General features: G+C 41.9%; 2 protein-coding genes across 4 annotated transcripts; both read right to left on the reverse strand.

The window, feature by feature from the left end:
- Nucleotides 1–33: 33 nt before the first annotated feature.
- arhgap11a (Rho GTPase activating protein 11A) lies at nucleotides 34–7,275 on the reverse strand. Of its 3 annotated transcripts, none has more exons than XM_085392086.1 (12): nucleotides 6,592–7,275; nucleotides 5,566–5,633; nucleotides 5,354–5,450; nucleotides 5,005–5,261; nucleotides 4,734–4,897; nucleotides 4,495–4,635; nucleotides 4,216–4,290; nucleotides 3,659–3,832; nucleotides 3,439–3,514; nucleotides 3,000–3,111; nucleotides 2,180–2,294; nucleotides 34–2,091 (listed from the first exon to the last, which is right to left on the reverse strand). In XM_085392086.1, the coding sequence occupies exons 1-12, from the start codon at nucleotides 6,718–6,720 to the stop codon at nucleotides 608–610; spliced, it is 2,892 nt and encodes a 963-aa protein (XP_085248212.1). In that variant the 5' UTR covers nucleotides 6,721–7,275; the 3' UTR covers nucleotides 34–607. The 3 variants fall into 3 exon arrangements, with proteins under 3 accessions (XP_085248212.1, XP_085248211.1, XP_085248213.1); XM_085392085.1 differs by having other exon boundaries at nucleotides 3,439–3,568; nucleotides 6,592–7,274; XM_085392087.1 differs by lacking the exon at nucleotides 4,216–4,290 and having other exon boundaries at nucleotides 3,439–3,568; nucleotides 6,592–7,274.
- Nucleotides 7,276–7,695: 420 nt separating this feature from the next.
- On the reverse strand, nucleotides 7,696–11,108 carry actc1b (actin alpha cardiac muscle 1b). Its single transcript, XM_085392093.1, has 9 exons — nucleotides 10,952–11,108; nucleotides 9,769–9,919; nucleotides 9,539–9,667; nucleotides 9,301–9,411; nucleotides 9,123–9,207; nucleotides 8,697–8,858; nucleotides 8,416–8,607; nucleotides 8,148–8,329; nucleotides 7,696–7,939 (listed from the first exon to the last, which is right to left on the reverse strand). Exons 2-9 carry the CDS (start codon nucleotides 9,895–9,897, stop codon nucleotides 7,796–7,798), a joined length of 1,134 nt encoding a protein of 377 aa, XP_085248219.1. The 5' UTR covers nucleotides 9,898–9,919; nucleotides 10,952–11,108; the 3' UTR covers nucleotides 7,696–7,795.
- Between the last annotated feature and the right edge of the window lie 508 nt (nucleotides 11,109–11,616).

Genomic DNA, 11,616 nt, shown 5'->3' on the forward strand with positions numbered 1-11,616 from the left:
CGGAGTCCAAAAATTATTCAACCACAAAACAAATCATGTTGTTTGACTTTATTCGTCTGATGCAGTTAGCACAAAAAAAGAAAAGAAAAATAGCTGAAGACTTGAAAAACAACGGCCTGCAATAGACATGTGATTTCATGAACACTGTTTGCTTTTTTCCTCCCCACAAAATCCAACAAAGGTGCATGTTTTCTTCCCCTGTTCAAGACATGACAATAATAATATGGAATAAAAACCCTTTCACTTCAGTCAAGTCCCCCCCCAAACATCTACCTAACATTAAAAGGGCATAAATATAATGACTCAATCAAAAAATCCCAGTCACACCAATCACATTTTACACAATTTAGCCTGCACACTACTAACTAAACGTAATCTTATAGGCTGATATGTGTCGACATCTTAACTTCTAAATTGGTTTTACTGAAGTAAAACAAATGTAAGGCATACAAACATCTCCCAATAAGGCCCTAAAATAACACAAACAGCATCTAGACAGCTGACAATAATTTAAGACCCTGAAAACATGAATAGGTTAGGACGTTTAACATCACTCTCAGCAGACACCTGCATAGTTAAAGGAGAGAAGAGGCCAAATGGATATTCACTATAAATCGACAGGCTTCGTAGCAGACAGCAGCCTTCCTTGGTTGAGAGGGTTTCTGGGTGAACCTCTGTAATAGTTCATGTCCTTCCCAGCTAGCTGCTGCAGAGGCTTCTGAGCTCCTGATGGCTCATTGGTTGAGCAGTCCACTTGGGTCTTTGATTGGACCTTGTTGGTCATGTCGCCCAGCACACAGGACTTGGTGCGTGACTTTTTTGGAGGCACTGGAGGGGGCTTCTGTAAAGGGCACGTGTGGCTGGATGGCACCTCGTGTTCTCCGTGGTGAGGTTGAAGTTTTGGGTGAGGGGAAAGGCCACTCTCTAGACTCACAGCCTTTGCTACTTGTCCACGCTGGTTGGTGATGGTACCTGCAGTTCTAACAGGTTTCCTGCTCTCTCCCATGAGAGAGTTAATCCTGCGAACAGTCTGACGCACAGGGGTGCGGTGGAATTTAAGCGGCGACTTGATCTGATTGCTCTTTGAGCCTGTGGGAGAATAAATGGTGAGCTTGTTGAAGTGCTGAATGTGGTCTGCCACACGACGCCTTTCAGCCTCCTGACTGTGTGATGAAAACGTTGGTTGTTTTTGGACTTTGGTACCAATCTCTGGAGAAAGTTCCCTCTTGTCATGTAACACACTGACTACAGCGTCAGTTTTAGGTGGTGTAACAAACTCATTTCGGAGTTCAAGACCTGGTTTGTATGGAGTTGACTGCCGTCCAGAAGAGACACCTAGTCTGAAGTGAGCAGGACTTTGGATATCCAGAGCATCAATCAACTTGCTGCAGTTCATCTCCTCCATCTCCCTTTCTCCTGCTCCTACTGTGAAGCTGTTATTCCCACCAGCAGGAGCAGCACAGAGAGAACCTTTCTCATCCTGGATGACTGGGCTGTGGGATTCAGCAGCCTCAAGAACTACACTATCAATATGCAAAGGAGACAAAGCAGCAATTTCAATCTGGCCAAAAGTAATGTTCTGTTCATTAGCCAGAAGGCTCTGCTGCATACAGAAGCTGGGGGCTTCACTTGGCACAGACAGAGATTTGGCTGTTGAAGTCTCTGGAGGAGGGTCTGTGATCATGTTGGATGGTTTTGAAATACTTGCTCCTGAGGCTTTGCGGGACTCCTGTATGACAGCCTGGAGATCACTTCCAGACTCTGAGAAGGCCTTCTTGATTTTCAGCAGGGTGGGACCGGTTTGTCTCTGGGCTTCAGGGATTGAGCTCTCGCTCTCGAGGCTCTCTGCACTGGAAGCACAACACAACTTCATGGGAAGGCTGCTTACTGCTGGGGGCTTGGACACGACGATGGCGGGCTCAGACATGTAGCTGCTTTTAAGGCACAGGTTCATTGGCGTATCCGTGAAAGACCCGCCGCTCAAGGCCTGGGCTCTTACGGGCGTCTCCGCACACCACAAGCTTCGGTGGGCATTTAAGTCACATCTGGGCGTCAGCAAGTTGTCTTCAGACTTACTAATGAACTTGGAGCCTGGAAAGGTACATTTTTGATATGCATTACATGACAAGAAGATTTAATATTTTATTTTAAGCATAAAGTTCAGCTGTCTGGTACTTACTCTTGGATTCAGTTTTTCCAGGCTGAACTGATGGAATAAACTCTGTCTCTTTGGTGAAACGGAAACTGGTGGTGCTCTCCTGTTTGGCAAGTCGCAAACCAATGGACTCAGAAGCCTTTATGAGCAGCATGAAATGAGAAATGAAAGAGGGTGAAATGTCAGAGTAGTATTTTGTTAAAAAGGATCCCACAGAAAAAACCCAAAAAGTAACATTAAGATGTTAATATCATGACTTTTGCGGTTAGTTCTTCAGAGGATGATAAAAATCACTCAGAAGAAACAATCCATTTGATTTTTTTTTAAAGTTTTTATTAAATCAAGAATACACAAATGACTATAAAGCATTAGTATAGAGCCTTAAACAGCCTACACAATGTACTCAAACACTGGTTACTATCTATCTATATCTAGATAGAGATATAGATAGATATACACACACACACACACACATTTATTAACATTCGTCCACCTGAGTGCTTAGTGTAGTAAAATCACTGAAATCTAAGCATAACAAACACCATTCTATTGTTTGGTACCATGCAAATATCACAATTTGGTCAGTAATATTACATCATATTACAATTACGATTACCTGTAAAGTCCTGCATGGATTACTTGTTTTAGAGTTAGTCACTTTAAGTAAACTTAGTACATTAAAAACAACAATAAAAAAGTGCTACTGTGCACAAATACATGCCACATTACTCCTCATGTGCAAATGTATTAATTGCAGATTATGCATGAATGCACTTGACTAATCTTTCAGTGTTTATGGGAAAACCAGAGAAGTGGTTGATTTCCATCAGGCCAACACACTTACAGCGTCTTTGCTGCTCTTCCCCCCGAGGCTAAAACGCAAGCGCAGGGACTTGTGTGGAGCTTCTTTTTTGCTTGTTTTAGGAGAAAAGCAACCAGCCTTTCCAGACTCAACTCTGAAAAGGATAAATAAATAAAACAATTATTAGCAAGATAAGCTGGGGATAGTTTAGATTAAAGGCTAAGGCTTTACAAGTATATCTTCCTTTGGATGAGGGGTGGGAAATTCATTTTCCCAAATGGCAACATTTGAAATTGGGACTGTTGTGGAGGGCTACACCGATAATCAAAGAGAAAATGAATACATAGTTCAGCTTATTGGTGCTGCCCTTCACAACAGTCCCAGTTTCTCATGTTGCCACTTAGAAAATGAATTGCCCGCCTCTACATGATTTTAAATAGAAAAAGCAACAAAAGTGAGAAATGAATGATCACATCTGTACCTGTTGATAAGGTGTCTGCTGCTGAGTCGTCGGCTCTTCTTCCTTGCAGATGTGGTCGGTTGCCTTCTAGACCTCCCTGCTGACGACAGGACATTTTGGGAAGAATCCAGCATCCCCAAAGTACTGCAGGCTACAATATTTAAGGAGGAAAATTAAAGCTGTATTAAGATCAAGAGATACCATAGCAGTTTATGCCCAGTAATTAAACATTCTTTACTACCTGATCCAGGTGTGGAGGGCCCGTTGAACAAAATATCAGGAAGCAATTCTATCCCAAGGTTCTTTTTGACAGATCTACGTTTCTTGTTTGAAAAGCCAAAAGAGCTGCCAGACTCCAGAGGAAGTTTTCGCTTGGAGGCTGGTGTTGAAATCACAGGAGTTGCAGAAGAAAAGACTGGCAAAAATCACAGAAGAATTAATGTCTTCACACATGCAGGATTTGATCATTTCCATTTGAAAACATGCCAAACGGACTCAGAAATATTGGCAGAAGCTTGTAAATAAAATCAAAAATCAAAAAAAAAAAAAAAAAAAAAAAAAAAAAAAAAAGGCAGAAGAGTGAAAAGCCAATCAAGCAAGCCTGTGCATTATTCATTCATTATCACGGTAGATGCAAACTGCTTTAATCCAAGTGCAAAAGAAGATTTAAGCACGAAATCAAATATGTTCCCAGATTGATTTATTTTATTAAGGAAATTTTAGCTTGTCGTTTCTTTTGTATAGCAGATGGATTACTACAGTTTTATCATGCTACATGGCAGGCAACACGGTACATACCAAGACTGTCTGTGTGGGGGACATTTGTGGGTGTTCTATTAGTTTTTATCTTATTCAGTGCACCATTGACCACATCTGAAATATGAGCCAAATACACATTTACTGACTACAGCAGTTTAAAAATAACATTATTGAATAACATGCACTGCAATGCAGTGCTTACTTTCACTTGCATTTGTCTGATGTCTTGAGTGACATATTCTAGTTGAACTGAAACTACAAATATTCACATATTGTACCAATAAGCAAAGAATTACTGTAAATCTGATATAGCCTTACCACCCAAGCTGCGCCTGCTTTTCCTCTTCATTCCCGAGTTCAGCTCCGGCTCTTCTAGTTCATCATGAGCAGGAGACAGAACCCCTGCCTCACAGCCCATCATGGCAGGAACTTTGTCTTGAAGAAACTTTGGTAACACACCTTCAATGCACAGACAGTCAAATATTTAGAGGTAAAACAGAAGAGTGAAACCTGACATATAGAAGAAATGCTTTTAAGATCAGCGCCTCAGGTCATACCAAAGCTGTGAGCATTCTCTATGAAACACTGGACTACAGCGGCCTGCAGTTTGAGGCGTTTCTCAGTGTTGGCGTTCATCTTCTCTGTGCCATCACCAGAGTGGAGGAGGTTGGGTGCCAAGATTACAGACAAGTTACTGCTATCCATCTTATTCTCTGCACTCCTGTGATAAAGCAGTAAAAGTAAAATATCAATTCTTTAAATATAAAAGTATTATGTAATAAATAGCATAAAGAGAATTTGAAAAAAGGTGGTTTTACGTTAACTTACCTTTTAGATACATTGTAAAGAAAGTCAAAAAAATAACGCAGCACACATAAGTTCCTGTCTGGCAAAACACAAGACAGCAACATGGTGGCAGAGGTCCTCTCCTCCTCATTTGGGAGCTGCTGAGCCTTGAAGAAGGCTTCCTGCAGCTCTGTGGGAAGCACGGGCTCCGGTAACTCACGGAAAAACTGCTTCACCAGACCCGCCACATCGCAGGGAAGAGCAGTAGATAGGCACTCTTCACCCGCATCCAATTTTGCCTGGACAGACAAAACACAGCTCTGTTGTGTTAGACAGTCCCCAGTGTCAAGGTCACTCGGTGAAAGCGAGGTCAGCTTCAGCCATCACTCACCCTGAGTGCTTTCAGACGAACAACAGAGCCTGATTTTCTGAACAGGCCCTCTGTGTCAATCTGTGCTAGCAGCCTCATGCACGCGTCAACCAGAAAACTAAGGGCAGTTAAACAAAAACAAAAAAATCATTAGTATCAAATGCACAAGATGGGACATGAAACAACTTGCCAGCTGCAAGTTTGAATAGCCTAAAATATACATTATTACCTACCTTGGAACACTCCCACATTCCATATTGTAATATGGCAAATTCTCCAGGGACATACCAAAAACCTTTGTCTGGGGAAAAAATAAACAATAAAACATTATGTTTGCTCAGTTTTACAACTTTTAACAACAAGGCTTGAAAGTTGGGGAGGAACAGAAACGGAGCTATACTGCTGTAATAAAACTAACAATCTATAGGCTGCATCAAGCCACTCACATATTCATCCATTGCAACACTGTGGTTATACAGTTAGTGTGGTCTTCCTTACAGACCAAAACCACTGCCAAAATTGCCATTACTTTTGACCAGTTGACTGACTGGATGCCAAGCATTCCTAAGTTTAAGAGCAACACAGAGGCACTTTGTTGGTTTAAAACTGTCCAGCCTTTTTCAGCAGAGCAGAACTTTAGTACTTGCCTTCTTCCTTCTGACCTAAAGGTTGGACTGTTTCTATTAATTCTCTATCCACAAGAGGGACTATTCGTGCAAATGCAGAAGTTCAGCCTTCATTTGAAAAGTCAAAGTGTGTTGCAACTAACCTTGTGACTCCTGTAACCCATTTATAAGTAGAAGGGAGGGCTTCAGTAGTTATTTCCACTCATTTCCACATTAACTGACATTCACTTTAGCAACTTACATCTAATCATCTGTGCCGTCACAATGTCAAAGTGTGTATTAAAGAAATATTTTAAAACCCACACAAATATGAAGCTATATAAGAAAACACTGGCCTTTAGACTAACAAAATCTATGCTGTGAACAATGACGGCAAGACCCAAACAAAACACCTTCAGTGCTTGGGTGACAACAGTCTGCGAACAAATGGGACTCGTCAGCTTTCAATAATATGCTAATCTGATTCAAGAGTCTAACCAACACAATGCCCAAGGTTAATAGTGTGAACTTGCTGATTTGTCGTCTAACTACACCAACACAACGATTATGATGAAGTCCTACATTTCAGAATCGCTGCAAATAATTCAAGTGAGTGGTGTTGAAGATTAGTAAAAACGTTTTATTTAAACTTACCGAGTTGCTGGCTGCTGACTTGCAGCTGGCCGCTTTGTTTTTGTTCCAGTTCTTTGTTTTAATCCCGTACGCTGAGCGGAGGTGCTGCACGGCCACTAGACGCATCACATTTTTCTCCATGACTCTCATTTTTGCAAACGTACCTCGAAATTTTGCACTGATCACTTATCTCTGCCACAGCAAACTCGCACTCACAGCTCTAACAGTTCAGGCCTGACCGCAGCCTCTTTGACTTTGTTAATTTCCCAAGACCTCCGGACGATAACTCATGCTCAGCGTGAATATTAAGCGTCCATAAAGCTCTGTAGCAACACAACCGTTGATCAGCTGTATGGAGAATAACCTTACTTAGTCCTAATGAATAGACAACTCGACTAAAGTTACATTATGGAGCACTTATCTAAAGGTTAACTTCATGCATACGTTGCGATGCAGTTAGCTAGCTAACATTAGCCAGCTAGGTTAACACATTGACTTTCCCCTACTCTGAAATAACCGACACAGCATCTAAGTTGCACGCGGTCTAAAACGGCCTACCTCCTGTAAAACAACAAACTCTATAAATTAAATAAGTTTAACTCGTTAGCTAGCTAACTGCATTGTAATAAGGTTCGCTCCTCACATCGGTTGCCCACTGTTTCCGCAATGCATTCAAACAGCAGCGCTCCCTGCTCTCTCCGCTGTGATTGGCTGAAATCCTTTTGAATAACGTGCTTGCTTTTTTGTTTGTTTTAACACCCAGAGCAGCCTCGCTGGGCGGTGCAGTTTCTGTTAAGGCAGAGCAAAACTCAAGCAGACGCTGCGATCAACCGGTAGGCCATGTAGTTTAAATGAGTCAACCATTTGAAAAGGAAATTTCCGCTTTTTCGTGCCTGTACACAGACAGTCCCTCTTTTATGCTGTGTCTAACATGTCTAGTAATAAGTAAAGTTAAATATAACCTGACTTTTAAATAACCAACATGTTTACTGACACCACCTGAGTCTTTAAGGACTTTAAGGACTGGGAATTGTAAAAGTTTTTATACCAGAGAAATGACCTAGTTAATTTTCTCAGTTAGACTATTTCTTAAATGATCCATATTTGTTTCACACAACAATATCATAGGAGGTTCTCTCACAAAGGTTTGTCTTTATTACAATAGAACATACACTTATATACATGAGACAGCAACGTGAAAATGCATGGATGAAAGGAGGTGTGCTCAGAAGCATTTCCTGTGAACAATGGAAGGGCCGGCCTCATCGTACTCCTGCTTGCTGATCCACATCTGTTGGAAGGTGGAGAGGGAAGCCAAGATGGAACCACCAATCCAGACGGAGTACTTCCTCTCAGGTGGAGCAATGATCTAAGGAAATGTTAAACACCATTTAATCAGAATACTTTAATCCCTAAGGAAATTATCTGGGTTACAGTTGCTCAAGGTCAATAACAGTAACAGACTGAACTAATTAAATAATTCAATATATTACAAAGTTTACGAAATAAATGTTCATGATGTGTTAATTGACTTCATCCATGAGTGTATTTACTTAAAACGTCTGCAATTCTCTCACCTTGATCTTCATGGTGCTTGGTGCCAGGGCTGTGATTTCCTTCTGCATACGGTCAGCAATACCAGGGTACATGGTGGTGCCACCAGAGAGCACATTGTTGGCATACAGGTCCTTACGGATGTCAATGTCACATTTCATTATGCTGTTATAGGCAGTCTCATGGATACCAGCAGACTCCATACCTGGTGGAAAACAAGTAAAAAGATTAAAAAGGCGTTTTGTAACATAGACAGAAACAGTGTAACTCAAGCATCGAGACTGAACTCACCAATGAAAGAAGGCTGGAAGAGGGTCTCTGGGCAACGAAAACGCTCATTACCAATGGTGATGACCTGACCATCGGGCAGCTCGTAGCTTTTTTCCAGGGAGGAAGAGGAGGCAGCAGTGGCCATCTCATTTTCAAAGTCAAGAGCCACGTAACATAACTTCTCCTTGATGTCACGCACAATCTCACGCTCAGCTAAGGACCAGAACGTTTAGCTATTTAGGAAAATCCAATTCATGCATTTTTAATACGCAAAATAATTAATCAAGATGGCATAGTCCTACCAGTTGTGACAAAGGAGTAGCCACGCTCAGTCAGGATCTTCATCAGGTAGTCAGTAAGATCACGACCGGCCAAATCCAGACGCATGATGGCATGTGGGAGAGCATAACCCTCATAGATGGGAACATTGTGTGTTACACCATCGCCAGAGTCCAGCACAATACCTTTAACGAGCAAATAAGAGCAGCAGTTCAGCTATGTCACACATCACTCACTATACAATGTTGCTGACATCACTGAGAACACATGCTGCTGTAGGGGGATTAGCACCTCCACTTGACAAGGAGACAGATGACAGACACAATAATAGTGTAAACACACACATCATACACATCTCTTGCTTAAGTACTGGATCTGTATTTTACATTCTGGAATAACTGATCTCAGACTCAAATAAACACCTGGAAAAATGATTGAAGTTTACTGACCAGTGGTACGGCCAGAGGCATACAGAGACAGCACAGCCTGGATGGCCACATACATGGCAGGAACGTTGAAGGTCTCGAACATAATCTACAAGAGAAAGCAAGCAGAATCAGAGGGAGAAGAAACACACAACTTACGTATAAATGGGGTCTAAAACAATTGATTAGTTGCTTTAAATACCTGAGTCATCTTCTCCCTGTTGGCTTTGGGGTTCAGGGGAGCTTCAGTCAGCAGGGTGGGGTGTTCCTCAGGAGCTACACGCAGCTCATTGTAGAAGGTGTGGTGCCAGATCTGACCGAGGAAAGAGAAGAAATCTGAAATAACTGAATAAGCAACAACCTGATCTTACTAACGAGGCACCAAATGCTCTTATAATGGCTGTAAAGATAAAGTGGGGTGTAGGTGAAATTGCACAAACCTTCTCCATATCATCCCAGTTGGTGATGATGCCATGCTCAATGGGGTACTTCAGTGTCAGGATACCCCTCTTGCTCTGGGCCTCATCGCCTACATAGCTGTCTTTCTGACCCATACCCACCATCACACCCTGAAAAAAGACACATGAGCTGGAGTATAAAACACATGAAAACAGTTACCCTAAACATCTTTTTAACATTGCACTAAGATAGTTTTTTGCTTGGAGCATACCTGGTGGCGGGGCCTTCCAACGATGGAAGGGAAGACAGCACGGGGAGCGTCATCTCCAGCAAATCCAGCCTTGACCAAGCCAGAGCCATTGTCGCACACAAGGGCGGTAGTCTCATCGTCGTCACACATGATGAGGCTTTACTGGGGTGATCTAAAATTTGATGAGAAGGTTTAGGCTGGTTGTTAGGACCATCTGCCTAAATTCTCCGTCATGTAAACTAAGGATGTGTTATTGTTGAACAATCACTGACTTTATTGTTGGAGCAGCTGATTAAATGAGACCCTTTAGAGATAGAGTCAGTCACTCGTGTGGTTAATAGATACGTATTAGCTGTGATTTAACAGTCCTTTGAAGAGCAGCCAGCACTATCTGATAGCTGCTCTTATGGTATTATCACTTGTGAATACTAACACAACTCAATTCAGTGGGTGCTACAGAGCTAATTCGATGTGGATGGATGCTATTTTTGTCCGACCCTTGTCAGAAACCCCTGATACCATATCTCCACAGCCACGATTGTTCCTGGGGTATCTAAGAGCTGCTGAGGTAGCACCAAAAAGGGCCACAACCGGGAGACCTGTGAGCTATTTTAAGCTCAGCACCCCCACAGCCGTTAACAGGGTTAAACAAGTGACACATTGATCTCTTGCTATTTTAGGTCAGAGAGAAGTGCCTGGCCAGCACCCATCTGTCTGTACGCTGTGACACTCGGGTTTTACTACTTGCTTCTGTGACCCAGCTGCCTCTAAACCTAAGCCACTGAGTCACTGGTAAATTTAACCAACATCCTCTCAGAGTTGCACTTTCCAAGTACTACTCTAGTGTGACTTTGTAGTGTATCGGTATACTTTGTGAGACTTTGCACACTACAAAGTGTACCGATCACAGGAAAACACATCACCCCACTGTCAGTCGTTTGTGGCATCACATGCAATCAAACCATTTTAAGCAAAAAACAGGTAGAAATAACACCAGCTTTCACTGTGCTCCACAAATCCAGTCAGTGATTCTAACTTCTGAGGACGCTGAAATAACCTAATCTATTCTCTCATAAAAGTAAAAAAAATAAAATCCTTCATTTCAAATAACAGGTAGTAACTTTCCTGAAGGTAAAAAGAAGGCAGTTGCACAAGCAGATACCTCTTCAGTGATTCAAAGAGACACACTTTGAAATGTACTCACCTAAGCAAGCTGGAACACAGATGCTTCCACTGGGATGCAGGGTCACAGTCAGAGGATCCCCTTAAATATGCCCCACAATGGGTCGAAGGACAAGGGGCGGGGCTGAGAGTTCACGCGAGTCCAAATAAGAGCTGCCAGCAAAAATCTTCATGCCCTTGGAAATGTGTGTTTCACATACATGGAAGAGACTTCTCTACAGTGCACTCCTACTCGCTCACAGTTTAAACATGACATGTTAGTTGAGTTATTCTTGCTTTTCGGATGCACCCACAGATGACTATTGATATGAACTACTGAAAGTTTTTTTCAAAAACTGGTGTAGATGGTTGTTATATGTAGGTCTTTAAAAAAGCTTTTTAAGATAATTAAGCATTTTTCTATATTGTTACTAAAACTACATCGGATGTCTTTCTTTATATAACTATACTGTAGAACAAGATTAATAAAGGAAAGGAAGAAAGGAACATAAGGCATCATCTGCATTTTAGTTACAGTGCAATCTCTTAATAGCTCTCAAATAATGTCAAAGTCTTGATAAAGTGTCTGTATAATATTTGAAATGATGTGTCTCCCAATGCGGAACAAATGCAACTCATCCCTCGCAGGTTTTGCTGATTCATCCAGTCAAGACAGCGTGACTGGTGTCTCGCTAAGGAGATGAAAAC

Source organism: Rhamphochromis longiceps, linkage group LG19, assembly GCF_057381845.1.
Source record: "Rhamphochromis longiceps isolate RC_006_pf linkage group LG19, R_longiceps_female_GT1.1, whole genome shotgun sequence".
In the NCBI taxonomy this organism is placed as follows: Eukaryota; Metazoa; Chordata; class Actinopteri; order Cichliformes; family Cichlidae; genus Rhamphochromis; species Rhamphochromis longiceps.